Source organism: Antennarius striatus, chromosome 2 (assembly GCF_040054535.1).
Source record: "Antennarius striatus isolate MH-2024 chromosome 2, ASM4005453v1, whole genome shotgun sequence".
Classification (NCBI taxonomy): Eukaryota; Metazoa; Chordata; class Actinopteri; order Lophiiformes; family Antennariidae; genus Antennarius; species Antennarius striatus.
In genome coordinates this window covers 22469617-22497500 of record NC_090777.1, presented here as the reverse complement: position 1 = coordinate 22497500, position 27884 = coordinate 22469617, and the positions used below count along the sequence as shown (strand labels likewise).

The 27884-nt window shown below is 44.0% G+C and overlaps 1 protein-coding gene across 5 annotated transcripts in view; it reads right to left on the bottom strand.

Annotated features, from left to right (window-relative positions):
* Positions 1-1470: 1470 nt before the first annotated feature.
* The window catches only part of itpr3 (inositol 1,4,5-trisphosphate receptor, type 3), a 36614-nt gene continuing 10200 nt past the window's right edge, over positions 1471-27884 (bottom strand). Inside the window, exons 7-60 of one of the 5 annotated variants that reach the window (XM_068324949.1) lie at positions 27732-27815; positions 27518-27664; positions 27199-27294; positions 25374-25418; positions 25124-25266; positions 24807-24906; positions 24475-24635; positions 24226-24367; positions 23994-24158; positions 23547-23719; positions 23337-23456; positions 22631-22709; positions 21809-21924; positions 21461-21712; positions 21018-21162; positions 20782-20926; positions 20266-20480; positions 20072-20192; positions 19933-19987; positions 19686-19851; positions 19305-19472; positions 16360-16431; positions 14043-14162; positions 13668-13790; positions 12972-13172; positions 12784-12899; positions 12332-12467; positions 12049-12174; positions 11845-11970; positions 11514-11634; positions 11083-11264; positions 10823-10971; positions 10611-10719; positions 10115-10208; positions 9687-9862; positions 9441-9600; positions 9133-9341; positions 8853-9053; positions 8659-8769; positions 8470-8565; positions 8262-8363; positions 8050-8133; positions 7837-7947; positions 7399-7591; positions 7190-7309; positions 5905-6080; positions 5632-5796; positions 5340-5529; positions 5154-5249; positions 4929-5047; positions 4538-4703; positions 3913-4073; positions 3685-3846; positions 1471-3131 (exon numbers count right to left, since the gene is read on the bottom strand). In XM_068324949.1, the coding sequence (XP_068181050.1) occupies positions 3015-3131; positions 3685-3846; positions 3913-4073; positions 4538-4703; positions 4929-5047; positions 5154-5249; positions 5340-5529; positions 5632-5796; positions 5905-6080; positions 7190-7309; positions 7399-7591; positions 7837-7947; positions 8050-8133; positions 8262-8363; positions 8470-8565; positions 8659-8769; positions 8853-9053; positions 9133-9341; positions 9441-9600; positions 9687-9862; positions 10115-10208; positions 10611-10719; positions 10823-10971; positions 11083-11264; positions 11514-11634; positions 11845-11970; positions 12049-12174; positions 12332-12467; positions 12784-12899; positions 12972-13172; positions 13668-13790; positions 14043-14162; positions 16360-16431; positions 19305-19472; positions 19686-19851; positions 19933-19987; positions 20072-20192; positions 20266-20480; positions 20782-20926; positions 21018-21162; positions 21461-21712; positions 21809-21924; positions 22631-22709; positions 23337-23456; positions 23547-23719; positions 23994-24158; positions 24226-24367; positions 24475-24635; positions 24807-24906; positions 25124-25266; positions 25374-25418; positions 27199-27294; positions 27518-27664; positions 27732-27815 (7428 nt within the window). In that variant the 3' untranslated portion in view covers positions 1471-3014. Of the gene's footprint in view, positions 3132-3684; positions 3847-3912; positions 4074-4537; positions 4704-4928; positions 5048-5153; positions 5530-5631; positions 5797-5904; positions 6081-7189; positions 7310-7398; positions 7592-7836; positions 7948-8049; positions 8134-8261; positions 8364-8469; positions 8566-8658; positions 8770-8852; positions 9054-9132; positions 9342-9440; positions 9601-9686; positions 9863-10114; positions 10209-10610; positions 10720-10822; positions 10972-11082; positions 11265-11513; positions 11635-11844; positions 11971-12048; positions 12175-12331; positions 12468-12783; positions 12900-12971; positions 13173-13667; positions 13791-14042; positions 14163-16359; positions 16432-19304; positions 19473-19685; positions 19852-19932; positions 19988-20071; positions 20193-20265; positions 20481-20781; positions 20927-21017; positions 21163-21460; positions 21713-21808; positions 21925-22630; positions 22710-23336; positions 23720-23993; positions 24159-24225; positions 24368-24474; positions 24636-24806; positions 24907-25123; positions 25267-25373; positions 25419-27198; positions 27295-27517; positions 27665-27731; positions 27816-27884 lie in introns of all 5 variants that reach the window. The other 4 variants (XM_068324933.1, XM_068324940.1, XM_068324915.1 and 1 more) reach the window with 4 other exon arrangements.

Sequence of the window (27884 nt, the reverse complement as noted above, 5' to 3'; positions counted from 1 at the left end):
TAAAAACAATATTCTAAAATATTTGACACTTTTTTCTGTACTGTCTGTAGTAAGTGTAACACTGAACAAAAAAGACCCAAGTCTTTTTACAGCAGTGTTTTATATTGAGCACATCAGTGTTCAAATGGTTCTTATAAATTTCTTCTCATTTGATGGTTTGTGTTTGTCATTTGATGACAAAACACCATTTTGAGAAGAGATAACATTGTTTTGAAAGTAAAGCTTCATTTTGCAGGAGAAGTGAGAGGTTTTGACCATTGTGTGTGTGTGTGTGTGTGTGTGTGTTTGGATTTGTGTGTAGAGTTCTAAGCAATCGAGAAAGACAGTAAAGCGGACCTGTTTAAGGGTTTCTGACAAGTTTATTTAACACCGCAGAAATATCTGTTTTCGTCACACCTGACACTTTCCTCAGGCAAAACCTTACTCCGATGGCGCAAAACTCCCGCCACGTTCCAGCGTCTTGCGCGTCCTGGTTTATCTGGCATCAGCATTTGGGAAGCCTGTGGTAACTTGGAGAAAAACCAGGACCACAAAAGATAGTTTTAAGTGGAGAAATGTATTAAAATAAATAAATAAAACAAGTCCCTTACAGAAATCAGGTACAGCACTTTGTTCTTGTCTAAATAGACACTCGGTTTTCCTCTTTCTACGCATCTGTCAACTGAGGAAATGCAGACGCACCAGGGGCTCTAAAAACAAACTCCACCTTGTGGACTAAAACGGTAATAGCCCGTCAACATTACAACAAAACCCTTGTAGATGACGCCGATGTTTATTCCTCCACCTGGTCGATCCATCTTCACACACTTTCGTGTTCAACCGCCTCTGGGAGGCCTTCCTCAGACCCCTCCTGACACAGCTGCGGGCGAAAGGTGGGGTACACCCTGGATAAAACGCCAGCTCATCTCTGTGACACACTTAAGTCAAACACACACCTACGGACGATTTATCTAAACTGCGTGTTTTGGGGGTTAGGGAAAGAGAGAGAACCCACGTGGACGCGGGGAGAATAATCTCCGCACAGAAAGGAGTTGAACCCGAAACCTTTGACCTGTGCTGCGACAGCACTACCCAATGCGCACCGTCAGCGCGAACTCGTCTTGATTTTGTTACATGTACAGTAAATAGGTGTGTGCCGAGACCCGAGAGGTGATTGGTGCACTGATAGCACTATTCGTGTTGGTGATTGGGTGCTTCTTGCAAAAGCCGTAATTAAAAAGGACCAGACTGGCGCACGCCGTGTGAAACGTGTTTTCTGTTTGTGTAAGTCTTTGAGGATCCCAGTTCAGGGAGACGTTTCTGGCGTTTCAGGTAGAGTCCGTGTCAAACAGGGTTCACCTGCGCGCAATTACGAATTAAATAAAAACTGATAATAATAATAATAACAATTAATAATAATAATAATAATAAAAAATAAAAATACTTAAACTCTTAAGACTAATATATTCTAAGACAGGAAATATTTTTGTTATTTATTTATTGACAATATTTTCTTTATCTAAACACAACTCTTGCAAACAACAGTTGTAATCCAGTGTGAATAATAAAACAAACAACTCTCTTCTTAAATAATCCACCATTAAATCATAAACAGAAAAAAAAAAAAAATCACATGAAAATTGTTTTCCCCCAGATATACTGTAAGAAACAAACAGCTGGGATCACCTTATTTTTTACATCCACACAATAATAAAATTAATAACAATAATAAAAATAGGACTAAATATTCAGGGCGTGGGGAACACTCTGATTGGACAGACTCAAGCAATAAATTATCGCCTGATCAATGACTGATATTTCTTTGAAGTGTTCACAGACACGGGTAACGTTCTGCCCTGGACCACTGGTAACTTCTGAACGTCTGTCTAATGTTAGCTTAGCTTGTTTCTATGGTAACTTCCAAAGAAAGAAGTCCTTCAGTGGTCGACAAATGAAGGTTAGTGACGATGACATGAACCAGGAAGTTCACAGGAAGGTTAAAAATGTTTCCCCGTCTGGCCATCTGGCTCAAAGTCAGCAGCACCAGACGCTTGGATTAGAGTTCAGGGTTTTATTAAATTTCTTAATGTTTTTGTTACTTTACTAAATATTTTTACTTTACTGTTAATCTGTATTTTTTTTTCAATGTCAACACTGGTTTATGGAGCTATTTTATTTGATTATTCAATGATTTTATTGGTTTAATGTCTTTAGTTGTTATACCCACAATTTAAGGGATTGTTCTTTGTTTTTAAGTGATTTATTACATATTTTTATTAGTTTTGCCATAATTTTTCATAATTTTCTTGTAATAATTTTGCAGTGGCTCCCTAGTTAATTTCATGTTTTACTGTTACATTCAGAGTTTTTCTGTTTGGTCTGCAGAGGAGAGACATCTGTGGAATAACCTCCTAACTAAACCAATCTTGAAACAAGCTCAGCAAACGTTAGCGCAGCAACATTGTGGACGTTCTGGACGTTAATTCTGAGTAAACAATCTCATAAACTACATAAAGTTGCTACCATTAATATTCTGCAAAGGCTACATGACATAACCAGGACTTCATTAACTGGGAGTGACGGCGTGATAACTGAACGTCAGCTGATACTTGAGTTTGTTCCATCGACCAGTAGAAGCTGTTTTCTGACCTTTCGGTTGCAGATGACATCACATACTGTATATGTCAGGTTGGAAGTCTTAGTGGTTGGTGAACGTCACCCAACTGTGACGGACGATGCCCAGCCATAGGTGGTTTCTGTTAAACACCTCAGCTAGCATACAGAGCTCATTTTAGCAAAAGTAACATTTTGCCTGCTGTATTGCATATTTGTCATTTTCAACACATTCTAGTCAAACACAAGATAAACTTCAGAACACAGAACATTTGCTTACAGTAGTGATGTGTGGAGCGGTTGGACAGTAAAGAATAAAACCTTTTGTGCTTCTAGAGAACGTTTCTCGTGAGTTCTAGTGTTTTCTTCAGGAGTCCAACAGTACGACTGTAGCGAACAGTTTGATCGTCAGTCGTCCACATTTACGTTTTGTAGATCTGGTGGTTTCCTCCAGCTGCAGTGGGGGGTATCGAAGCACTAGCCCCCGCCTGGACTTCAACGAATCCCATCCTCTGCCTCCGCTTCCTCTGCTCAGTCATCTATGGAAACACGGGAAGGTCAAAATGACGCTTTCTCGTTCATGATGTAAAACTGTTTTTTTCTTGAATGTTTCACAGACAGCCACGGTAAAAGGCAATAACAGCTAACTTCCTGTATCTGTTTCAGATTAAAAGCCCACTAATGGTCCAGTGCTTTTATTTCGAAATAACCTCAGAACTGTGCTATATACACCCGAGCTGTGGCTTCCGTCATATTTTTTCACTAGTTTAAGTCCTATGACCTTCACCTCCAAGGAGGTCAGCAGTTATCTTTTGACTTCATGGATGGCGTCTACAATGATTGGACAGGACGGACATGATGACATCATCATCATCAGATCTAGCACACATCAGAGTCTGATCTGGATCCAGGTCATATTGTGGATCTGGAGTCATGAAGCTTCCTGATCAAACTCCGAGGACAGGTTTTTATGGAGTCACGTGATGAGGGTCAGATTTACATTGGATGGTTGGTTTAGGTGTGATGACATCCACGCGTAATGTGATGTGATGTGATGTGATGTGATGTGTGTGTGTGTGTGTGTGTCAATACCTGCTCCTTCAGCTCTGTCAGTTGACAGGTCAGTGTCGTCACCACCTTCATCGTCGATGCCAGTTTGTCCTGCAGCATCCTCATTTCATTCTGCTCCCCATCGCCATCGGTTACCACCAGAGACATCGCCTGCATCCGCGGGAACCAGTCCAGGTTGTTGTTCTGAAACGGGAGAGGGTTTAGCGGTGTGCCGGTGGACCCCATCCATCGGCCTGTGCAGGTTTGTACCTTGATCATGTGAGCAACGTAGCTCTCAGGCCCTGTGTAATCCGTCTTATTCTTCTCGCGCACCAGAACGATGAAGTACAGGTAGTTCCAGATGTTGTGCTCCAGCTTGATGTGCTCCTCAAACGACACAGTTTTGTTGTCAAACTTGTCTCTCTCCAGACCTGCAACAACACGTTCAAAGAAGTTCTAAGTACGACTGACATGAGACATCAACCAATCAGAGGCTCGGTTCTGTCCATGTAACTATGATAAGAGTTCCCCACCGAAACTATCTCAACCGACTGGCAAACGTTCAACGGGTCAGCTGCCTGGCTTACTGGTTGGGTAGGTGTGGTTTAGATAAATCAGCCAATCAGAACATGTTCTGTGTCTGGATGTGTTCGTTAAACTGACATCAGATCAGACACTTTCTGCAGAGCTGCGTTGAAACTGTTTTTATCGGACGATCAGATCTGATGTGAAACCAGAGAAAACAAATTGAAACTAGATCGTCTGAAAAGTTAATAATAGAATAAAAATGAAACCAAAATGTTTTTACTGAAACTAGACGAAAATACTGATGGCTGACATAAACTACCACGTGACTCCGACTGGGCTGAATAAAGCTGCTTGATGAATAAATTACCACAGATGAAACACGTGGTCTTCAGGATCTCCTCTTTCTTCTGCTTCTCGCTCCTCAGGTCGGCAAACGTGTCGATGATGACGCCAAAGATCAGGTTGAGGACGATGATGATGACGATGAAGTAGAACAACAGGTCGTAGATCACACGGGCTGGAAAGAGCGGCTCCTACACACACACACACACACACACACACACACACACACACACACACACACACACACACACACACACACACACACACACACACACTGACTGACTGTGATTCTGTATCATCTCAGTTACCTGTAGGGGACAGTGTCACGTCTCTACCGCTCCTGTCTTGTGCTAGCACCATTCTAACATGGTAATAGTCTTGTGTATTATGGGGTGGATATAAAATGCTGTGCTTACATTCTTGGATGGTTTGCGGAGAACGTCGCCGACTCCGCCACCGTTTCTGAGTCCATGATTCAACACAGTAACGATACACATCAACAGAGTGTCACACGCCCGCTCAGAGTTCAACTCCTCTGAAACACACACACACACGCACACACACAAACACACACGGGTCAGTGCTGTTGTACAGATCATACAGTGTGTGGGGAGGCTAGCACTCGCTACACTGACCCTTACCCTCTTCAGCGATGGCGGTGGTCTCGGCGGTGCAGCTGACTCCGTCTGCAGAACAGGAGTTGAGGAAATCCTGAGCTGCTTCGTTCTGCTGAGGACCTAAACTCAACACAGGTCGGACAATGTGATTATCTTGTTCCTGATCAAACCTGATGATCACCTCCAGCTGGGCTTCAGATGTGGCGTTACCTGCAGCGATCTGTGGCAGCATGTCCACCTCCATGATGAAATCCTCCTTCAGGCAGAGGAAGCCGACGATGGAGAAGAGGTAGACGAGGATGAGGGCGAGTAGCGCCGTCAGCAGGATGGAGCGACCGTTGCGAGTGACGCTCTTGATGACATTGAACAGAGTCTCCTCACGGTAGATCAGGTCAAAGAGCTGCAGGCAGAGCGAGAAGGAGGAGAAAAAGAAAGGTGAGGAAGAGGCTGGGCCTGTGGCCGGCCCGTCTGAGCTGGGGGGGGGGGGGGTGGTCAGGGTTACCAGAATGCTGTAGAAGAGCTCGTGGACAAATAGTCCCAGGGTGGAGGTCAGGACGTAGGCCAGGTGGTACAAGAACTCCATGTCCATCACCATGGCCTTGTATCCCATGATGAATGTCCCGTTATTCCCCACGAAGCTCACCACGAATACCACCTTATTGATCAGCTGCAGGAAGACACGGCAGGTAACAGCTGACACTGGTGACCACAAACACACACACACACACACACACACACACACGCACACACACACACACACACACGTCGTACGTACGTTGAGCGATCCCAGCAGTGTGAGTGTGTTGCCGATGCCCAGATGGTAGATGGATCTGAGGATCAGCGCCAACGTCAGAGGCTGGAGGCCGTAGCGCTGGGAGAACAGGCCCAACACGGACAGCCCGGTCAGAACCCAGAACAGCATCAGCAGCAGGGAGTCATCGATCGCTCCCTCTGGAAGGAGGAGACAGAGTGTGAGGAGAACCAGGAATGGCAGGAAGGGAGGAGGAAAAAAAAACTGCTAGTAAACATCACTGAAGTATTACTGTAGTACAGGCAGTCCTCAAGATACAAACATTCGGCTCTAGAACTTTCATAGATACGTACAAACGCGCGCTGCCGTGCTAGACCACTGCAGTTCCCCTTTCTGCCACAACCCCCTCTGAGCAGCAGCGCTGAGTTCGACCATCTCCAACTATCAACTCCCCATCTCGTTCTTTAATGTCTCTGTGAGCATCTCAATGCGTCAGGCTTCATACCCACTTGGATACTTTACCGTTTATCATGGACGATAAAGGATAGTGCCAGTGGTAGTGGCAAAAAGCACAAGACAAAATCTTACCGTAAAGTAATCTGAATTCAGCAATCGCGTGAATCACAAATGATGCTTAACAGTAGATACTGGAACTATTTTAACATGATTATGTTTTGTTCATATTAATTGCACAGTAACATGAAATAATGTGTTTTGAATGGTTTTCTAGAGATTTTTAGAGTCCAGTATTTGTAGTGGACATACATTAAATTGGGTGAAATGACATAAAGTTGATTGTTATTTTCCGTGTATTTTTTTTGAAAATGTAATCGAGACCAACTTAACTCAAAACAGCATGTACCTGTACTTTATTTCATTAGGTGTTGTGTTGTCCAGTAATTGTTTCTGCTTAGGGAATAGTACTTCTGTATTTAGAGTACTAATGATATTTAAATGACCTCAAATGGCGATTATAGATTGAAATTAATTAAATAACGACTTAAACACCACTAAACTTACGAACAACATCTCAGAACCAATTGTGTTTGTATGCTGTAGACTACTTGTACTTGTATTATTAGAAGTAGTTTTACTACAGCCTCTAGCCTCAGCAGTACTTTTACTCTGCAGAGGTCTGACTGATGACCCTCTGACCTCTTATCATCAAACATTTACTGAAAATGAAGATGGACAGATGGATGGATGGATGGTTGGTTGGATGGATGGGTGGATGGATGGATGGGTGGATGGATGGATGGTTGGATGGATATTCGGATGGATGGTAGTAGTTCTACTAGTACTTAAGTACCTTGTCCAGAGTTATATGGGTAGAAGAAGGCGATGATGAGGTTGATGAAGACAGCGAGGTTGAAGGAGAGGGTTCCCCACAGCGACATCCTCCTGGAGAACCAGTAAAGCACCGGCATGCCTGTATGGATACGAGTACAAATACTCCATTACAAGTGCTGGAGTGATGGCATCAAGACACTCAGAGGTAATCAGTTACTCAGAACTCACTTCTCAGCTTCTTCTGCCACTCCATCTCTCCATGAAGGAAGGAGGTTTGTTCAAAGAAGTGAGTGACCTTTGACCCCTGCTCATCCTGCTCCGTGGTGTTGAACACTCTGATCTTTGATTCGTCAGTCAGGAACTCACAGATGGGATGGACAGGAAACACAATCTGCTCCATGCTGCGGTCCTCACGAACGATCTGCACCACCACAGAAGAAGAAAGAAGCAGTGGTCAAGGACACCTGCAGTAATAGTACCCCGTAACAGTACCTGGTAATAGTACTCAGTAATAGTACCCAGCAATAGTACCCAGTAAGTCTGGGTTTATTTTACCATTTCCTTGTTTTGGTATCTGTCCATTTTGTCATCCTGGTTAGTGTACTGCCTGTAGTATTCAACACGTACATTAATGGTATAGCATTGTATGTAGTAAGGTAGCAGTACCTCTATCTGTGAGGTCAGCTGTTCGTAGTACTCAAGTGGGTCCTGTTCCACTACATCAGATGGAGCTTTTGATTTCAACATTTGGGACAGAGGACGGTTGTTCAGGTTCAGCTGCAGATTAAAAAAAACACCATCAGGTAAGTTCTGCAGGCCTGCTGCCCTGTGGTAGTACTACTATTACTGTGATAGACTGATGATGGATAGATAGATCACCATGGAGGAAATACCCTCCTCCTCGTCTGTACTTTTCTTCTGAGGTTTCAGCATGTTCTGCAGGTTCTTGTTGTGTCTTGCAAGCTGAAAATAAACAAACGAAAAGTTAGATAAAGTAGAACTACAAACGTCGATGAGAGTGAGACCTCTTTCAGGCAATAGAGGAGCCCAGACAGATCCTGGCAGCCAATCAGGAGCTGGTGTTTGGTCACCTGCTGAGCCAGGATGTAGATGTTGTGTCCCACGTCACGAGGAGAAACTTCCAAGCCTTCACACTCAGTGTCCTGCTGGTAGGCCTTCTTTATAACCTCCACCTGTACATGCACACACACGCGCGCACACACACACACACACACACACACACACACTTATAAAAGACTCCTTTAGATCTTATATCTATGGTAAAGAACCGGTTCTAACCAGCTCTCGTGGTCGCAGGTTGAACAGGATCCTCTCTGCATTTTCGCTGTCGTGTCGACTTTCCATCAGAGCCAACAGTAGCTTGGAGGCGTTGTCCTGGCAACAAGACAGAATGATCAATCAACGGGAGTGTAAGTACGTAGGTGGTAGGCAGGCTCTCCTCAAAGATCTTACAGTGCACCACCCTACCTTGAGCTGCAGCACCATCTCCATCCGGTAGCGACACAGAGGACTGATGTCGTTCAGGATCAGGGCGGTGATGATGTCGATGCCGTTGGACTCGTGTGTCACTATGCAGGTCTGAAACACAGACACAGCAGCTGAAGCTGAGGTTCTCCCTGCTCTACCACTCGGTGGAGTAACGTCCTGCCCCATCGCCCCACCTGGTTCTCTTGACAGGGGCCCTGGCAGTACTCAGTGAGGGTCTCTAGGGTCTGAATGATTAGGTGGACATTTGATTCGTTGATGTAGAGCCCCAGCAGGCCCAGACCTCCGGTGGTGCTTCCACACATGATATCCAGGAACTGAAGAGTCTCACACACCAGGTTGTAGTTGGTCTTGTTGTTCTGGCAACGCAGGAAGTTCTGAAAACAATAAAAGCCAACACGGTCAGGAATAACTGTTGTCTGGTTACCATTGTAACATTGCTTAGTAGCGACTGACCTGCAGGTCATGGTTGTGGTTCTCACAGAGCAGCTGAAGGAACCTCAAGATGGGCTTCATGATGGTAACGGCCGGCCCCATCTCCATCTCCCTCTGCTCCTCCGCTGGCTGAGCCGACATGTTGGATGCTTCTGTTGGGGGGGCGATGGATGGGCCCTGGACAAGCAGGGGGTGACCGACGCCGCCGGCGAGTACCAACGTAGAGCCGCCTTCACAAAAACAAACATCAGGATGTCACTCAGAGACTTTGACCATCAGAACCTCTGATGGGATGTCGCTGTGATGATGTCATAACAGCTGCGACGCACCACCCTCCAGCTCCTTCTCGTTGGCTTTGTGCGTCATCTCGCCAACGTTCACCGACACCGTAGCCTTGATGTCGGTCTGCGCCTCCTTCATTCGGTCATGAAGAACCTTGAAGAACTTCTCTGACTTATTGTCACCCATCATCAGTTTGTAGAAGGAGTTCTGAAGCATAACAGAAGATTACAGGATGACAGAAGCAGAACTTCAACCAGGATTGCAATCAACCATCTTGCCATCCATGTTCCCACCTGTATCTCAGTGTTCCCTCCCTCCAGCAGACAGATGGCAAGCTGGATGCTCTCCTCAAAGATCTTGTCGTTCTTGGTGCTCATCACCAGATCGGTGAATAACTTACTCCCGCCTTCTTTGTCCAGACGACATTGAACCACCGCCACCGCCACCCAGTCCCGCTCCTGCTCCCCACCTGAGCCACAAAAACTTTACTAGTATAGAATCTAACAGTCAGGAGACATCAGTGAGGTGTCGACCTCCAGAAACCAACGGTCGTGCGTTTCTTTAATTTGAATGGGTGATAAACCATCTAAAAGCTGCATTACTGCCACCTAATGGACCATAACATAAATTCTTTCCAGTGACCACCTGATGGTCAGTGGATCATCTAATGGTGTGTTCATCGCTGGCCCCCCTCTAAGTTTATGAGGTGATGGAAGGTTACCTGGAACTCCAAGTTCTGCCAGGTCGTTTTTCGGGTTGTTCTTCTTATTTGGAAACAGATAATTTTGCAGCAGAACCTTCCGCAGTGAGATCCCCTGAAAAAGAAGTGGATCACGTGACGCCTTTCTATCACACCTACTATAACCATCTTACCTGACCTTTGACAGTCCCAGGTGGTCACGCTATTTGGCAAGATAGTTCTGTTCCTTTTTCATGTTATAATCACACATATGGAATGTCAGTAGAATAAGAGCGATGTCATCACGTGATCTATTTGTGATACATGTAATTACATCACAGTCATGACATCTTAGCTAACGGCCGGATAAATAAACCTCTTTAATGATGAAGTGATGACATAAATACAGCTAATGAAGAAGCTTCTCGGCTGGGTTTGTGTTTCGACTCTCATCTGTGAGCTTCAGGAGTAGCCGATCACACTAACACTAACGTTACCGTAACATGACTAACTGAACATGTGTTCCGTGTTCACGAACCTTGTCGTCAAAGTCCAGTGTCCTGATCAGCATCTCCTGCAGAATCCTCAAAACTTTGATGCAAAGCTTCTCCTCTGTCAACATCAGGGCTTTGGTGTGCTGGATCAGCCTAAACACACACAGACACACACACACGCACACACACACAAACACACATATGAGGCCCGTCATTCCTCTTCAGGTCTTTATGTTTGGACTGAACCTAAACCTACTTGGAGATGAAGCCTCCGGACTCGCAGCGCTGCCGGACGTCGGTTCCCTCCAGGAACAGGAGCTCTGGCTGGTGGAGGACGTCCACCAGAACCGAGAGCTCGGCGTTTACCAGCGGCTTCAGACGCTCCTCCAGAGTGTTGATGATGTCCTGAGGATCAGAACAGAATCAACCTACCAGGACTCCGATAATGATTATGTGTCTATTAATGTCATTCTGTCTGTGTGATCTTCGCAGGGTGCTTCAGATCTCTTAGTGCACCTGGAGTTTCTCAATGATGTTCTTGTAGTCCCAAGGGTTGCTGGGAGCAATGGCTCTGGAGGAGCGGGAGGACGACTTGTAGTGTGGGTTGGAGCGAGACAGAGAGTTGAGAGCAGAGGTGGATAACATGGAGCTGATCTGAGCCTCCAGGTCCAGAGGAATTGCAATGGAGCGACTCTTAGCTGAAGAAGGAAGAAGAAAGATCTGGTTTAATGAGCTGGAGCTGCTCCATCAAGTCACCAAGACATTTCCAGACGTTTTATTTCACCCCAGAAAACAGCAGCTACAACAAGATCATTACGATCGATACACAAAGGATGTATTTTTACATGGAAGCCACATGAAAATAAGATGTCTGAGACCATGGTCTTCAGAGTCTGGCCTTTACTGAAACGCTGTTACAGGTTTTACTAGAAGACAGGAAGTGCTACCTGTCATGGCCAGCGTCTTGATGCAGGTCTCCACCTGTCCTCGGTGTTGCTGCTGCAGCCAGGGACAATCCAGCAGCCGGACCGACGACTGGAGGAGCTGAGTCACGATAGTGTGATGAGTCTGAAACACAGACAGTAAATAAAGAAAAAATGGATATGATTTATTGTTTGGGTTCTACGGTGCCCCCTGGGAATATCAACAAAGAAATGTGGGCGTCGCAGCAACATTGTGCTGGGACCTTCCCCCAACACGACACCTGCGTTATGCGTTCGTGTTTGTTAATGACATCACCACACCTCACATCCCCTCATTGGCTGCTTCCACACTGACCTGCAGAGACGTGCTGTTCTCAGAGAAAGGGGAGCTGAAGAAGGCGTTGATGGTGTCAAACACCACGTTGATGATGTATTTCTCTAGGATGGGGTCAGACAGTCGTTTGTCTCGTTTGTTACAAACCTGTAGAGGCAAGAAATTCTCATGAAGCACATCTGAGAGTGTTGGCACCGGTGGTAGCCACTAGGGTGGCGCTGTTACCCTCGCCATGTCCACGGTAAAGTCTTCAAAAAGCTTCCAGATGTGGTTGGACGTGTAGATTTCCTTCATCTCCACCTCCGTGTCCACGTAACAGTGATTCACAAAGTTCACGTAGGCCACCTTCACCTGCAGGCAGTGCATTAAAGCGATGAGTCACAGCAGGTCGGTGACTCATGCGTCAGTCAGCACCAACTGAATGAAACGCTGTTTGCACCGAATGCACATGATTCAGGCCGTAGGAATCTGTGTTAATAATAATAATGATAATAATAATAATAATTACCTCGGTGATGCAGTCCTCGTGTGTCACCACTCGAATGATGTCCTCTAGGGGCAGCAGCGAGGTGCATTTGATCTCCGTGTAAACGTTCTTCCCCTCAGCGCAGGCGGCTAACAGCTCCACCAGGGAGATGTGATACCTGCACAGGTGACAAAAAGAGTTCCTGTTCAAGGCATTCAAATACGTGTTAATGTACAGCCCAGAGTAGCCTCTAGAGGTGGTGACATCATCGCAGGAGTGGAAAAGGGTCTTTTTATCATATATTTATGATATCTCATTATCTTATCGTTTCCTTGACTCATCTGTAATTCTCCTAATTTGAACCCGTCTTTATTTGTCATTTTAGTTTCTAAATTATTACCTTTCATGACTATGCGAAAGATGACGTGTAATTAAAGTTTGACAGTTTGAGACTCCTCTGAAATGAATCCCACCCTTCATGTTGCTATGGTTACCTGAGCGGGCTGCCCTCTTTGACCCCCTCCCTGCTCTCTGCCATCAGCTCCAGCATGACGTTGAAGGAGGTCTTGTCGTTGTAGAAGACCACCACGTCCTCACCTGCATTGGTCAGCTGGACGAAGACAGCATGATTTCATCATCGCATCCACACACTACCAGTACAAACACGTGGCGGCGACCTCACCTCTGTCATGATCATGTCCTGACACTTCTTGACGTATTTGCCCTCGGCTTTGATGATGGTGTGGAGGAAGTTGAGGTACTGGACGTGGCGGCCGTGCGTGGCCAGACAGTGGATGAAGTGCTGCAGGACGCTCTCGGAGATCTCGCTACACAGCTGGTAATTGTTGCTGAAGATGTACTGAATTGTCTCCGCCTCCAGCAGCTACAGACAGTGGACCAAAGGTCCAAGTGGAACCATCAGGTTCTATTCTGGTTAATTTGGACTATTTAGTAGGAAAATCGTAATATGAAAAATAACTTCAATTCAAACTAATGTTTCTTTAAATTTAAACTACAGCAGTACCTCGTGATATGAGTTTAATTCATTCCGTGACTGAGTTCATAAGTCAACATTTTCCCATTTAAAATAACTAAAATCATTTTAATCTGTGCAAACATTATAAAAGAATGCTCTAAACCCGCCTAAATTATGAAAAAAACAAACATTTTTTATCAACTAATATATATCTGTGCATAATTAATTATATAGAAGTTACGTAAGCAATGATAAAGTACAGACAGCACAACGGCTCGTATCTCAAATAACTCGTATGTCAAAGCAGCTTGTATCTCAGGTACTGCTGTACATCGAACAGATGTATGTCATTTATTCTGCTGCCTCGAATAAAGTAAATGGACGACAAAAATGTTTTGATACCCCGGGGTTGAGGAAGAGATTGAGGTTCTTGTGCAGCAGAGCCTGGTTCTCTTGGTTCCCCATACAGAACTTCTGCAGGAAGAGGTGAGTGAATCTGATGATCTCCTGCATCTTCACATCGCTCTGCAAACAGAGAGGAAGAGGATAGGATGAAGGAGTCTGTTCTCATCACTGTCGTCGTAAAGATCTACACCACTTTTGTTTCTTTATAATGACCAAATCAATTGTGAGCACTCACGTTTGTGAATGCACAAACTCACACATTTTATATAGACGATAATTCTCTGCTAATAAAAGCTCCAGCGAGGTTCTCTAGACTGGTTCAGCCCATTGGATGAGCTGAAATGCTTTTACTTTGGCGGGAAGCAGTCTCACCTGGTCGTAGGACACCTGCAGCAGATCCAGCATGACTTTATGAGCTCCCATGTTCTTCAGCAACCTCTGCTGCTTCTTCCATACTCCAGTGCTGCACATCTTATTCAACCTTTCCAGGATCTGGAGAAGAGAAAGAGGGCGAGCAAACGAAAAAGAACACACACATGGAAAATCTTCAAAACGTAAATTTGTGATAAATGACGCAAAAACTGGAAGAAACTTCTTCAAACCAGAAATAATTTCTGGTTTGAAGAAGTTCTAATGTGCTTGGAAACTGAGTCCAACCTGTTTGAATGCTGGTAAATAATTAAATGCTGGTAAATTTCTTCCTTATTTAATGTAAGTATATTATTTTTATTTACACTCATTCCTCAAATTTCATTTGTAGTCTTAGTTTTATCCTCCTTCTTAACTTGCTTGTTCGTGTTGATCACGCCGTACACAAACGTACACAAACACATAAATTTCCCAGTCTGGGATCAATAAAGAAAGTATGTATGTATCTATCTATCCATCATCCATCCATCATGTGCGAACAGGTATCAGTAATGACTTACCACACCGACAAGGGCATTTCATCCATATATACATACATATACTGTGTGTGTATATATACTGTGTATATATATATATATATACATACACACACACACACGTGTGTGTCTGTGTTTATACATAGACAAATAGATAGATAAACCCCACACACACCCTGAACCTTTACATATTGTACATATACATATATGTCAACTGTCCCATGACTTTTGGTCCATTATAAAGCGGGAGGCACATATAGAAACTCTAATCATTCCTACACCTTTCATATGATTTGAATGAAAATACCTTCAAAGGTAAAAGTCTGCACCTACAACAAATCTTGTTCATTTAATTTCAAATCGATTGTGGGTGTATATATATAGCCCAAAAGATGGTGTGGAAAAGTCTGCAGCTCCACTCACCTCTACCTGGGATCATTCCACCAAAGCTAAGGAATGCTTTTAAATTATCTAACAGTTAAGGTTTAGTATTTTGTATTAGTATTAGTATTTGTATTAGTATTAAATTAATTTTCTAAAATTATGGAAGCAGAAAATAATACTAGAACAAAAGACATGGAAAATAGTCTATTTTTAAAAAGGCCAAAGAGAAACTGCACAAAGATGAATCGAAAACTAAACGACTAGCCTCAGTGAAGCGACATTCAACCGACTAACCTGGAGGCACCTCAGCCACAAAACCTTCAAACTGAAAAGTGTCCTTATACAAAACTGACCCGAAACAAGAACATTCCCTGACTCTCATCATTATCTCTGTTGTGTGTTGGGGTCCATAGGAAGAAGAGCTTTATGATCGATGATCGAACATGAAAACAAGAATTCTGTGGTTTGGAGAGCCTCCAGACACTTTTCCACCTATTCTTCTCTAGCAGTATTTGTTTGTAACTTCTGAGCCTCTCTGCCTAAAAGCTGTATTTCAGAATAAATACATTTTGGCAGTAGGAGCAGTGTTGTGTGTGGTCAGTTGGGATTATTTTGCGAGTCCCAGAAGGATCCACTGGATTATGACAGTAATCCTGATCATCATCTGGATCCAAATTGTCTTTAAAATATTATTTTCTATTGTGGGACAAATCCTAGATGTAATCTTCTCACTTCATGGATAAAGTCTATGACTGTACAAATGGGATTTCTGTCTGAGAACACCGATATCTCTAATAATGAAAAAAACCCCCAGAATGTTAGTAAAGTGACATACAATTCACAAAATTCAGTGATGAAAAATCTAAAAATAAGCAAACAGTGAAAAAAAAAAAAAGCTTTGGAGAAATGTCATTGAATTCTGTTTTAGGAAATGTGAAATTAAAAAAACAGCAACAGGACATCACCATAAGAGCACACATCGCAATAGGATGTGAATCCAACCTGTGATCCAGATTGTTTATCTTTTTTAGGGCTCAGCAATAAATTCCATTAGATGAAAGAAAAGGCGGCTGATTTAACGTCATGACTCAAACGAGGAGTGTAGGTCATGATTTTATGAATTAGTAGCCAGAAAAAAATGATTAAACACACCAACAACTCTTTTCCTGCCCGTGGAGGGATTTCAGAATAATCTCTCCTTTACTTTTGGCCTTTATTTGGATTTGTGGAAGAGCAATGAAAACCCACCATTGGGAAGAACCGAAAGCAAGAGCACCGCCTATCAAAAAGAAGACATCACAGCCCCACCCACACTGATTGATTGACAGGCAAATTGTGGAAAATAGACCACAGCAGAGATTGATACCCCCAGCATCCCAAAACAAAGTAGAACCTCTCACCTCTTTGACTTTCTGGTAGTTCTCGTTGGCATTCTCCTTCTCCTTCTTGGGTGTTGTATCCTCTGTTGCCCCCTACAGGACGTGGAGGGTAAAACAGCATTTGCACAGGATGCAGAGGGTAAGACAGCATATGGAGTGTTCTCTGGATATGGTACACTCTGGAACCACAAACTGAACTATTGCATTAAGGTATAGTGTGCAATGTGAAATGTGAAGCAATGTGAAATAAAATGTGGAATGATTTTAAAAACGGGCGGCACGGTGGCGCAGCGGTTAGCGCCGTCGCCTCACAACACGGCGGGTACGGGTTCAAGTCCCGCTCTGTGTAGAGTTTACATGCTCTCCCCATGTCTGCGTGGGTTCTCTCCGGGTTCTCCGGCTTCCTCCCACTTCCAAAAGCATGCGCTTCAGGTTAATTGGCTGGTCCCAAATTGCCTGTAGGAGTGGGCGTGTGTGTGCGTGCGTGTTTGTAAGTCTTTGTATGTGGCTCCGCGGTGTACTGGTGTCATGCCCGGAGTGTCCCCCGCCTCACGCCCTATGCCAACTGGGATAGGCTCCAGCTCCCCGTAACCCACTACTGTAGATACAGCAGCGGTACATGAGAATGAATGAATGAAGGATTTTAAAAACGCCAAAGAAAAGGAACTAGATTCCAGGAGCAGCAAATTTGACTGGGTGATGCAAAGTCCTTGTTCATAGCCCGTTCGACTTTCTCATGAAAGTCTATCAGTGTGTAATTCTCTAGATGTCGTACATCAGTTGATGCAGAAATGGAGTAGGAGCTCACTGCAGCATCAAAGAAGCCAGGAGCCATACAACACAATTTAGTACATCTACTGGGACCAGATCAGTCAGACTGGTGACAGCCAGTCAGCAGGCTGTTGGCCAGACCGCACCGCTAGACGTACACCTGTCATCCAGAAACAGGTTTTCTTTACTTATGTCATGTGTGTCGCGAATAAACCCAAATGATCCTGTGGCAATGTGGCAATCTTTTTGCGGTAATGGTAGGTGAAAATTTGCAAAGTGTTGTAAACAAGCCTTTACGATCATAAACATACTTGTATCGTTAAATTTTAGGCTAAATTTTAGATTAATGTATTTCAAAGAAGTCCATATAAAAAAAAACATGTCATGTAAACTAAGCTAAGAAATATGAAGGGGCTCTCCCAACATTCCTTCCACCAGCGAACTAATCTGACTACAGAAAACTGAACTCGGCTGGCTGACTGCTTTTTCACGATTGTGTCGGCTCAATAGAGTGTTTTATTCATAATGGTGACATGTTGTTATATAGACATTTTCACAGTAGCAAGAAACAAAAACCAGACAGATAGAGAGATAAAGAGATAAAGATAGTCTTGACCCAGGACCATGGAGTTCCACCTCAAACACCAGCAAGCCCCCAACCAAAGTTCAGTATAGTAAGTTCAAACCAGAATACAAGGATTTACAAATCATCTGTTGTTAGTATTAAAATGACCTCCACCCTGGAGATCACCTTTTCACCCATGTCTGTTTGTTGGTCTGTTTGTTAGAAGGATTACAGGAAATCTACCCGCTCACATCCTATTAAGGTTTGATGGACGAGCCAAGAAGAAACCATCTGACTCTGAAAAATGGCCCAAACTCTGGTATTCATTCAGAGACGCCCAGAGGAAGGCTGATTCTCAGCAGCAGAAGGCCTTTGAGACGAAGCAGCTAATCAGAGGAATAAAAAGATTGATTGTTGCTTCGGAAGCATTTTGTGTCGGTTCGCACAAACGCTTCTCTTTGATTCAGAACACAACAGGGAAGAGGAGCAAGCTGGAAACAATAATGCCTGTGCTAGCTGTTATGCTACTAGCCTACCATCCCACCTTAAACTCCAAACACTTGTTGGGGGGTTAGGGTTAACAAAATACAGGCGAACTTAGTTCTCAGTTGATCCTGATGGGTCAAATGACTTTTAATGATCTTAGAAACCAATTCAGTGGTTGTATGACTAACTAACCTACTTATGAAAGCCGGAGGAGTTCATGTGATAAGCCCTGTTTGTTTGCTAGCTTGTTTGTTTGTTTGTTTGATTGTCTGTGCTTGTAAACAGTTTAACTCAAGAAGGTTTGAATGGATTTCAGGCACATATGGTGATAAAGGGAGCCCTGGGGAACAGGTGACTAGAACTAAAGAGGCTAATCCAGAAGTCTACAGTGACGGGACCAGTCTTACTCCTATTGGCTAAGGTGTTTCTCATGGAGAAGAAGTCCTGTTTATTGAGAAGCTACATGAAAAATACCATCTTCAGGCTGAGCCAATCAGAGGTCAGGTAGGAAGAGTCACATCAACTTGGTGGGGGTGCGGGGCTCCCTGAATGCCTCACAGGAAATGCTAAACAAAATAATGGCGCTTGATGTTTGAAGCGGTGGCTAAGAGTTAGTTTGTTAGTGGACATTACTCAGCCAGACAGACAAGACCACACCCATTAGTTCTGAAAAATACTGGAAAATTATTACTACACAACAATCATGAACTGACCTCACACATGTATGAAACTAACACTGTATGCTGATGACTCTTCTCTTTTTCTTCCTTCCTTACAATCATCTTTACCTTTTTGAAATTCTTTTTCTGTCTCTACTTTTCACTATTTGGAAGTAAATGAGTTAATAATGAGAGAAAAAATATTTCCGTGTCCAGGCAGGTTTTCAATGAATTATTCTATTGCACACAATCCTAAAATGTGGAATCCTTCATAAGGATGTAAAAACAAAATGAGGAAATCATCCTAACTTTGACTACAGTAGAAGTGGCAGAAATATACAACACATACAGTATAGACTTAAAGGAACTCTGTTTGATAATTTTACTTTACATTCTACAATTGCAAACTCTATGTAACTGAACTGGTTACTCAACATTTTTCAACTGACTGACAAAACATTAAAAAATCATGTTCTTGTTGTCACCTCTGCTTTCTCCTTCTTTTCTTTCTTGTCCTTTTTGCCATCCCCTCCACTTGAGCACTTCTTGTCCACCCACAATTCAGATTTCTCCACCAAAGTTCGTAGACGATCCAGATCCGCTTTGATCAGCTTGTAGTTCTCTACATCCTGAGCTGAGATCAGCAACTGGACCTGCAGTCACACAGAGAAACACTGCTAACAGCAGCTAACAATGAGATGTGAGATGATGAGCACCAGGCGGTGTCCAGGGTCTGTCTGTTAGATGAACCGAATGAAGTCACAAGGTCATTATTGTCCAACATCCTTTATTTGAAGCTAATGCTTTTTTGTGAGACAAGCACATGCCATCATGTACTTAGTGAGGTGCATTTTTTGTGGGTGCACCTGTTTGAAGGTGTGCAGCATTTCCTGTCTCTGGCTGAAGTGTCTAAAGAGCAGCTGCAGAGCTCCAGAAACCAGAGGAGGGTAGTCGTGCATGATGAGGTGGATCAGCACCCGCAGGAACATACGACCTCCTTCATCGTCAACCTCTAGGATGCTGTTCCCTTTTCTGTTCACACACAGCGATGCACATGTTTATAAATTAATATGAACATTCAGTTTTATCATGTACAAACCCAGACATACACACCCCACTCCAAACATCGCTTCTGCCTGCTCTCCAATGTGCTGCAGGTTGAGGGTGGCTGAGGAAGGACAAACATACAGGTTAATAAACGACAAAAGACCTGAACCAACCAACCAACCAACCAGCATGTGTGTTAACCAACCTGCATGCTCCATATTTGTGGTGGCATCAGCATCAGCCATGGGATAAACTTCTACAAACTCCTTCTTAAATACGGACAGCAGGAATGAGAGGCGGTAGTCCAGACGAACATTCAGGATGAACTGATGACCAGTAGAGAATAATGAAGTTAAAATATCATACAGAGGATTTAAAGAGTGTATCTGCATTACTTACTTGTAAAATCTCCAGTATCTTCAGTTTGGTGTCCATCACTGTCAGATCCATCTTTTCAATACTATCTTTAATGCCTCTATGGCTGTCAAGCACAAGTGCTGTCCCCAGGCCCGTCCCTCTGGCGACTAATCCTCCAAATAAGGATGGCTTCCTGCTGAGAACCATAGTGGACATCATCTGACCCATCCCTTGTATGGACCGCTTCACGTTCTTCCCTGCAGAATAGCAAGAAAATAGCAAAAACAGACTAGAATAAACTATATAGAAAAAACTAACAGATGCAACATCATCCAATGGTCTTCTCTATCCTTTGTCTTTTAGTATGACTTTATCGTGGCACATCACTGAAGGAAAGGAACAGGAAGATGACATTTAAATACCAGCATATCATAACAAATGCAACAAAGAGCCTAAAAAAGTGATGTATGAGTGGCAAACATTTAAAAAGGTAATTAAAGTCATACAAAAATGAGACTAGATTTCGATTCAGCCCAACATTAGCAAGAAAAAAAGTACCTGATCCATCATCATTGAATAAGACCCCAGTGTACGCAAGATTGGGTCTACAGTCAATAATACCCAGCAGGGTTCTGGTGAGTCTGAGTAGTTCAAAGAAACTGTAGAACCCAAAGTAGATCAGATGTCGGGCCAAACTCACCACCTGGAGAATGAGAAGCAAAGAACAGAGAAAGGAGCCATTGGAAAACAGAGTTAGCTCCACCTGATGGAGGAAGGAAGCAGAAGGAACGAACCTCGTATGTGAGTTTGTTTTTCTCCTCGTTGTGAAACGGCAAGTCGTCATTCAGAACATTGTTGAGATACTCCTCCATGAAAGCCATTGTGTTGGAGAAACGGTTCTTTTTGTTGTCCCGGCTGTCGTCCATGTTGGAGTCATAACTAATGATATATCACAGAGGAAAACATGCATTAAAGATGAAGTGAAGTTACATTTACCTGTTAAATGCTAGCAGTATGATTGAGAACAGAAGACAATAATAAGTAGACAACATCCCCGAACTTCTGAGTGATCTTTGGGAGTACATATACCGCCAGTCAATGAACACAAGTCAATTCCCCTAATGAGTAATTATGCACAGACAAAAAAAACTATACCTAAGAACAAGGACTCATTTCTAGCTCTGGAAAAAAAAATCCCAACAAAGACATGGTGATGCCGAATAAAAACTGTACTAACTCCTTGATGGTAATGGAGGTGGGGATCTCAGTCCAAAGGCGGGCAAACTTCACAGGTGTGACCAACTCCTGTGGGTCTCGGTCAACATGGGTATGAAGCATGAGCCGACAGAAGGAGGCCCGGATATCAAAAGGCAGCGTCTCATCCATCATGCATAAGAAGATGAGCTCCACGTCTAACTGCTTGGAGATTTCGTCTATGGCCAGATACTGACGGTCCAGGCACATTCTGGCAAACAGCTTCAGCTGGTACCTGGGAGCACGCACAAGTAGTGGCGTTGTTGTAACCTACTATCATTCTAGGTTAACTTTTAAACTTGCTGTGTATCTCCCCTCTGTGTTTGCGTACCGGTAGTAGGTGAGGACGTTTTCATCATGTGCGTTCCCTTGTCTTGCCTCCTGAGCCAGCTGTCTGATGCTCTTCTCCTGCTTCTCAAAGGTCTTGTCCATCCACACAAGCCACACCTGCAACAATAAATAAACAGTGCATTCAACCCAATTAGAAAAGAGGATGATCCACATCTTCAGGTTTCAAAGACTGAAAACACATATTACTGGTTGTGCTACCAGACAACAAACACACAAATCTAACACAGGCAAGAAAACAAAACACCCAACTGCAGTTCCCCCAGAATACAACTTGTCTCATGAACGTCCCTGACTCAGGGCTGCTCCCGTATCATCCCTTCCAGTCAATATGGACACAGCACACAAACATAAAGCTACACAGACAAAAAATTAACGAATGGAAATAAGATAAGGTACTCTGAAATAAGCTCTGAACTGAAACTCTGCCTCCTGGTCTTATCTCAGCGTTGGTTCCAAAGTAAATGTCCAGACATTAGAGCTGCTCCATTTGAAGTAGGATGAATGTCATCTGACCCAATCAGCCGATCCCCCGTGGTATCCGTGGCCTCGTACTTTTTTTGGACGTCACCTCAACTGTCAGCACTGGTCAGATTTAGTAGAAACCTGACCAACTGCGTAGTCTGACATTTTCTTCAAACCATTTTGTTCAGGCCTGATATCTGTTCCCATCTTATTCCCATTTTATTCCCAATCTGTTCCCGTTCTTCTGCCTGATTTTGTGATTCCGGAGCTTGTTGGTCATTTAAAAAACAAACAACAAATAACAAAGCTATTTGTTCTATTTTCAGATGCTGATGCCAACCTCATCCTCTTCTCCATAGTCATCCAATGCCATGTATTCTCCTTGGCCACTACCGGGAGTCTCTTTAGGGACGCGGCGCCTGAATGGAGTGAAGAAGAAACATTAAAAGCACAATTTTGACAATAAGACACTCTTTGTAATACTAAGAAACCCAGCTTCTGAAGTAAAACATCATTCAGGCACATAAAGAGTTCACTTTGAAGTTTGAGTTTTCATAATTTTTATACTTATATATTGACTTATTTTGTAATATTGACTTAAAAAATGTCAATAATCTGCTCCTGTGTGTAGTGTTCCGGACCCACAGGCTGTTCCTGGAATATCTGATACTGAAATTAAAGGCATGTTTTTATTGTTTCTAAAGGGTTTTAGCAACACTTAATTAATTTATTCATTTTCCTTTTTTCCACTTATGTGGGTCACGTGGGTTGCTGGAGCCTATCCCAGCAGACTTACAGGCATGGAGCGGGGAAATGTTCCGGATACATTTTAGTGCACTGTAGAACCACACGAAAGACAAACAACCACGAACGCACACACTCACACCTACAGACAATTTGGAACAATTCACCTAAGCTGCTTGTTTTTGGAGGTGCGAGGAAACCTCAGAACCCAGAGAAAAACCCACACAGACAACATACAAAACATAAAATATCCTTGAGCTTAAGGTCAGAGGTCATTCCTGTCTGCCCCCTCCCCTCCTCACTCTGTCTTGATGAGGATGTCCTGGTTTTTGGCATCTAGCACACATTTACAGATGAGCTCCTGTGTGACGGGTATGGCAACATTGTTGGACACACACAGGTCTGAGAGGTAGTCCAGAAACCTGTAGAACCACACAAACACAAACACAAAATAACACAAAACAAACATACTGACCCCCTTTGTTCCTGCCCCTCCCTCTACCAGTACGTACCTGGGCTCTCGATTCTTGCGAACCAAGCTGACGAAAGTCTCCACCTCAGTCTTGGTGATGTGTTTCTCCAGCAGTTTGCGGTTGTTGTGCAGCAGGGCAGTGATGGTGTCCTCCGCCAGAATGTCATAACCGATTTGACTCTGCATCACGCCGAACTGCTTTGCTATATGCTCCTGGAGGCAGGAAGATCACATTGAGAAATAATTATGTATTATGGGCAATACAAGCAACAATTCTTTAGCCTTGCCTGGATCTATAAATAAGTAGATTATGTTATCATCACCATAAAAGTTTTAAAAACTCATTTGAGTATATAAAAAGTTTTTCTTTTTGACTGTGTGGACCTGGACAGTAACTAATCAAAGAAAGTCAAGCATAAGTCCAGGGTAATTTCGGATAATTTCTTTAGGGTCCACTAAAGTTACCAGCGGACATCCTCATGCTCACCTGGTTTTTGCGGTAGTCCTCCTGGGAGTGTCGCAGCACTCTGTAGCAGAGTCTGAACATGTACTGGTAGGGAGCATTCTTCTGGTCCGCCAGCTCCTCCAGATGGAGCAGAGGACCCTCCCCTCCACCCCTGTCCTTGAATGGAGCCTTCAGGATGCCAAAGATCTAAACACACAGCAGACATCAGTGAACAGAACTTCTATCGTTATATTTGTACAGATTTGGATTGTACCTGTTTGAGGATGTTCTGCTCTCTCATCAGTTTCTGTCGCTCTCGATTGGCTTTGCTCATGACCACATCCAGGACTGGCTGGCCGCTGTTGATGACATCAGCCACAAAGAAAACCACATCCTCCAGCAGCTTGATGGCAAACCTGACCAATAAAATAAAACAGACGTTAACTCCTTAATCCATGTTGCTCACATTTTTCTTCAGGTCTGCAATTGGAATCCACACATACACAAACACACAGTGTCGTACCGCCGGTCGTTCGGGCTGATGAAGCCCTGGCTGAACTGGTCCACCACGGTGCTCAGCATGGCACTGGCATCATTGGCAAAGTCAAGATCTCTGATCTCCATCACAGGAACAGAAACGATTGCGAACGCTTCCTTATCTTCTTTCGTGGAACATGTTCCCAACTGCAGCAGGAGGAACGTGAACATCATTCAATAACTCCAGCTCAAAAACAACTATTAATGGACAATTAAAGATTGTAATATCACTAATTCAATTATGTCAGTGCTTCCAATTGGAAACTTCTAGCATATACTGTGTTTTGCTGATTGTAGATCAGCTGCTGTGAGACTGACCATGAGTCTGATGGGCCTTTCCTCGTCTACGTCAATGGGGACATTGGTGCTCTGGATCCAGGTGTTGGTGCACAGATGTCTCAGGCGTACATAGGAATTTCTGGAAGGCAAACTGTCTATGTCAGTTCTGTTCCATTTAAATCAACCTGCTGCTTATAGGGTTGGAGTCTATCAGAGTTCTCTACAGTCCTTTGTGTATAGTAGAGATAGAGATATGCAATATCTGGCCTTTAAGGGCTCCCATAACACCACGCCTACTGCAATGAATCTCCATTTATTTTGAATCAGGAATTAAAATAATCTGCATGTAATCCTACCGCGGTACAAATGAGTCAGTCTTCTGCAACGTTGTCGGGTCAAGCTCAAACAATGAGGCAATGTCATTCCCATGAGCCACTGCCACCAGCTTGTACTTGATCCTATCACCATGACAACGCTTGTTGCTACGGCTACCATCCAGCTGCAGTGATGTCAGAGAGAGACGGTTGAATAAACATTACGTCAAACGCTACGTACTGCGATGGAATCCTCCAAAGTTGTTGAGGAGGGAGTTAAAAGGTGACTCACAGAGGACGATGCTTCTGAAATGTCTCCTTTATAACCCGGATTCTCCTGAAAATGAACAAAAATCATCCACTGCAAATAAACAAATTTCGCAAAAAGCACTTTTACACATCTGATACTCGGCTCCATGCCTGAAAACTCAACTGAACCTCTTTATCTCAAATTTTTAGGTGAAGCCATTTGTTCATTTAGTCTTATTTTAGGTTTATTAAGCATATTTCTTTCATTATTTGTGAAAGAAATATGGTGAGGAAGATGAAAAGGACGAAGACAGAGTGGAGGACAAAATGGTGGAAGCTGAAAAGGGAAGAGTGTTGGATGACTTTTAGGAAGGAGTTAAGACACACTCTGGGTGGTCAGGAGGTGCTTCCAGATGACTGGACAACTACAGCTAATGTGATCAGGGAGACAGGTAGGAGAGTACTTGGTGTGTCATCTGGAAGGAAAGTAGATAAGGAGACTTGGTGGTGGAATGAGGAGGTACAGGAGTGTATACAGAGAAAGAGGTTAGCTAAGAAGAAGTGGGACACTGAGAAGACTGAGGAGAGTAGACTGGACTACAGGGAGATGCAGCGTACTGTGAAGGTAGAGGTAGCAAAGGCCAAACAAGGGGCTTATGATGACTTGTATGCTAGGTTGGACAGTAAGGAGGGAGAGACTGATCTATACAGGTTGGCAAGACAGTGAAACAGAGATGGGAAGGACGTGCATCAGTTTAGGGTGATTAAGGATAGGGAAGGAAGTCTATTGACAGGTACCAGTGGTGTGATGGGAAGATGGAAAGTGTACCTTGAAGAGTTGATGAACATGGAAAATGAGAGAGAACAAAGACTAGAAGAGGTGGCTGTTGCGGACCAGGAAGTAGCAAAGATTAGTCAGGATGAAGTGAGGAGGGCATTGAAGAGGATGAAGAGTGGAAAGGCAGTCGGTCCTGATGATATACCTGTAGAGGTTTGGAAGTGTATAGGAGAGGTGGCAGTAGAGTTTCTGACTGGGTTGTTCAACAGGAGCTTAGATAGTGAGAAGATGCCTGAGGAATGGAGGAGAAGTGTGCTGGTGCCCATTTTTAAGAACAAGGGACATGTGCAGAGTTGTGGCAACTTCAGAGGAATAAAGCTGATGAGCCATACAATTAAGTTATGGGAGAGAGTAGTGGAAGCTAGACTAAGGGCAGAAGTGAACATTTGTGAGCAGCAGTATGGTTTCATGCCAAAAACAGAGTACTACAGATGCAGAATTTGCTTTAAGGATGTTGATAGAAAAGTACAGAGAAGGCCAGAGGGAGCTGCATTGTGTTTTTGTAGATCTGGAGAAAGCTGATGACAGGGTGCCCAGAGAGGAACTGTGGTATTGCATGAGGAAGTCTGGAGTGGCAGAGAAGTATGTTAGAGCAGTGCAGGACATGTATGAGGATTGTAAGACAGTGGTGAGGTGTGCTGTAGGTGTGACAGAGGAGTTCAAGGTGGAGGTGGGACTGCATCAGGGATCAGCTCTGAGCCCCTTCTTGTTCGCTATGGTGATAGACAGGCTGACAGACGAGGTTAGACAGGAGTCTCCATGGACTATGATGTTTGCAAATGACATTGTGATCTGCAGACCAACCCATCTACTAGGTACTATAACTAGTTCAGGGATTTCTGTCACAAAACATTTTAATCTGGATCCATAACTGAACGGGTTCTTTCCTGATCCACATCTCCTCTTTAGCTCCTGCTGGATGGAGAACATGGAGGAGGTTTCATCCTTGGTGGAGGCTTGAGCTCCTTTGGTGGAGGCTTGAGCTCATTGGTTTACTGTTGTTCCACCTGGTGTTACCATGATTACTGACCTCAGCAGCCAGGTAGTTGCCAGTGGCCAGGTGTTTGAAGCGGTAAAGGCTGTTCCAGTGTCCCGCCCCTCCACGACACGGGTCGTGATGAACAACCTGGCAGAACAATCAGAGTTTACTACCACATCAACCTGTGTGTATGTGTGTGTGTGTGTGTGTGTGTGTGTGTGTGTGTGTGTGTGTGTGTGTGTGTGTGTGTGTGTGTGTGTGTGTGTGTGTGTGTGTGTGTGTGTGTGTGTGTGTGTGTGTGTGTGTGTGTGTGTGTGTGTGTGTGTGTGTGTGTGTGTGTGTGTGTGTGTGTGCGTGTGTCTGTGTCTACCTCGATCTCCCACAGGGCATTGGAGCTGGTCGCTGACGTGGCCGACTGTCTCAGTGTCGTTCGGAGGAAAACATGAAGCTTACTCTTGTACTCATCGCAGGTCAGAAACTTTTCCTGCTCAGCATGAAACAACCGCACCACGTCACCCTGAGAGAGAAAGATGATGAGCATCCACCCATCCATCCGTCCTTCCTTCCATCCATCCATCACTCACCCCTTTGAGGACTTCTTCTCTGTGGTCACTGAACATCATGAACAGGTTGATCTTCCAGCTGGTGTTGCAGTTCACCGAGTTCACCTGCAGATGGAGGGGCAGCGGTTCATTGGACGATTGGACCTCAGGACTAACATTCATCAAGACCAGTCT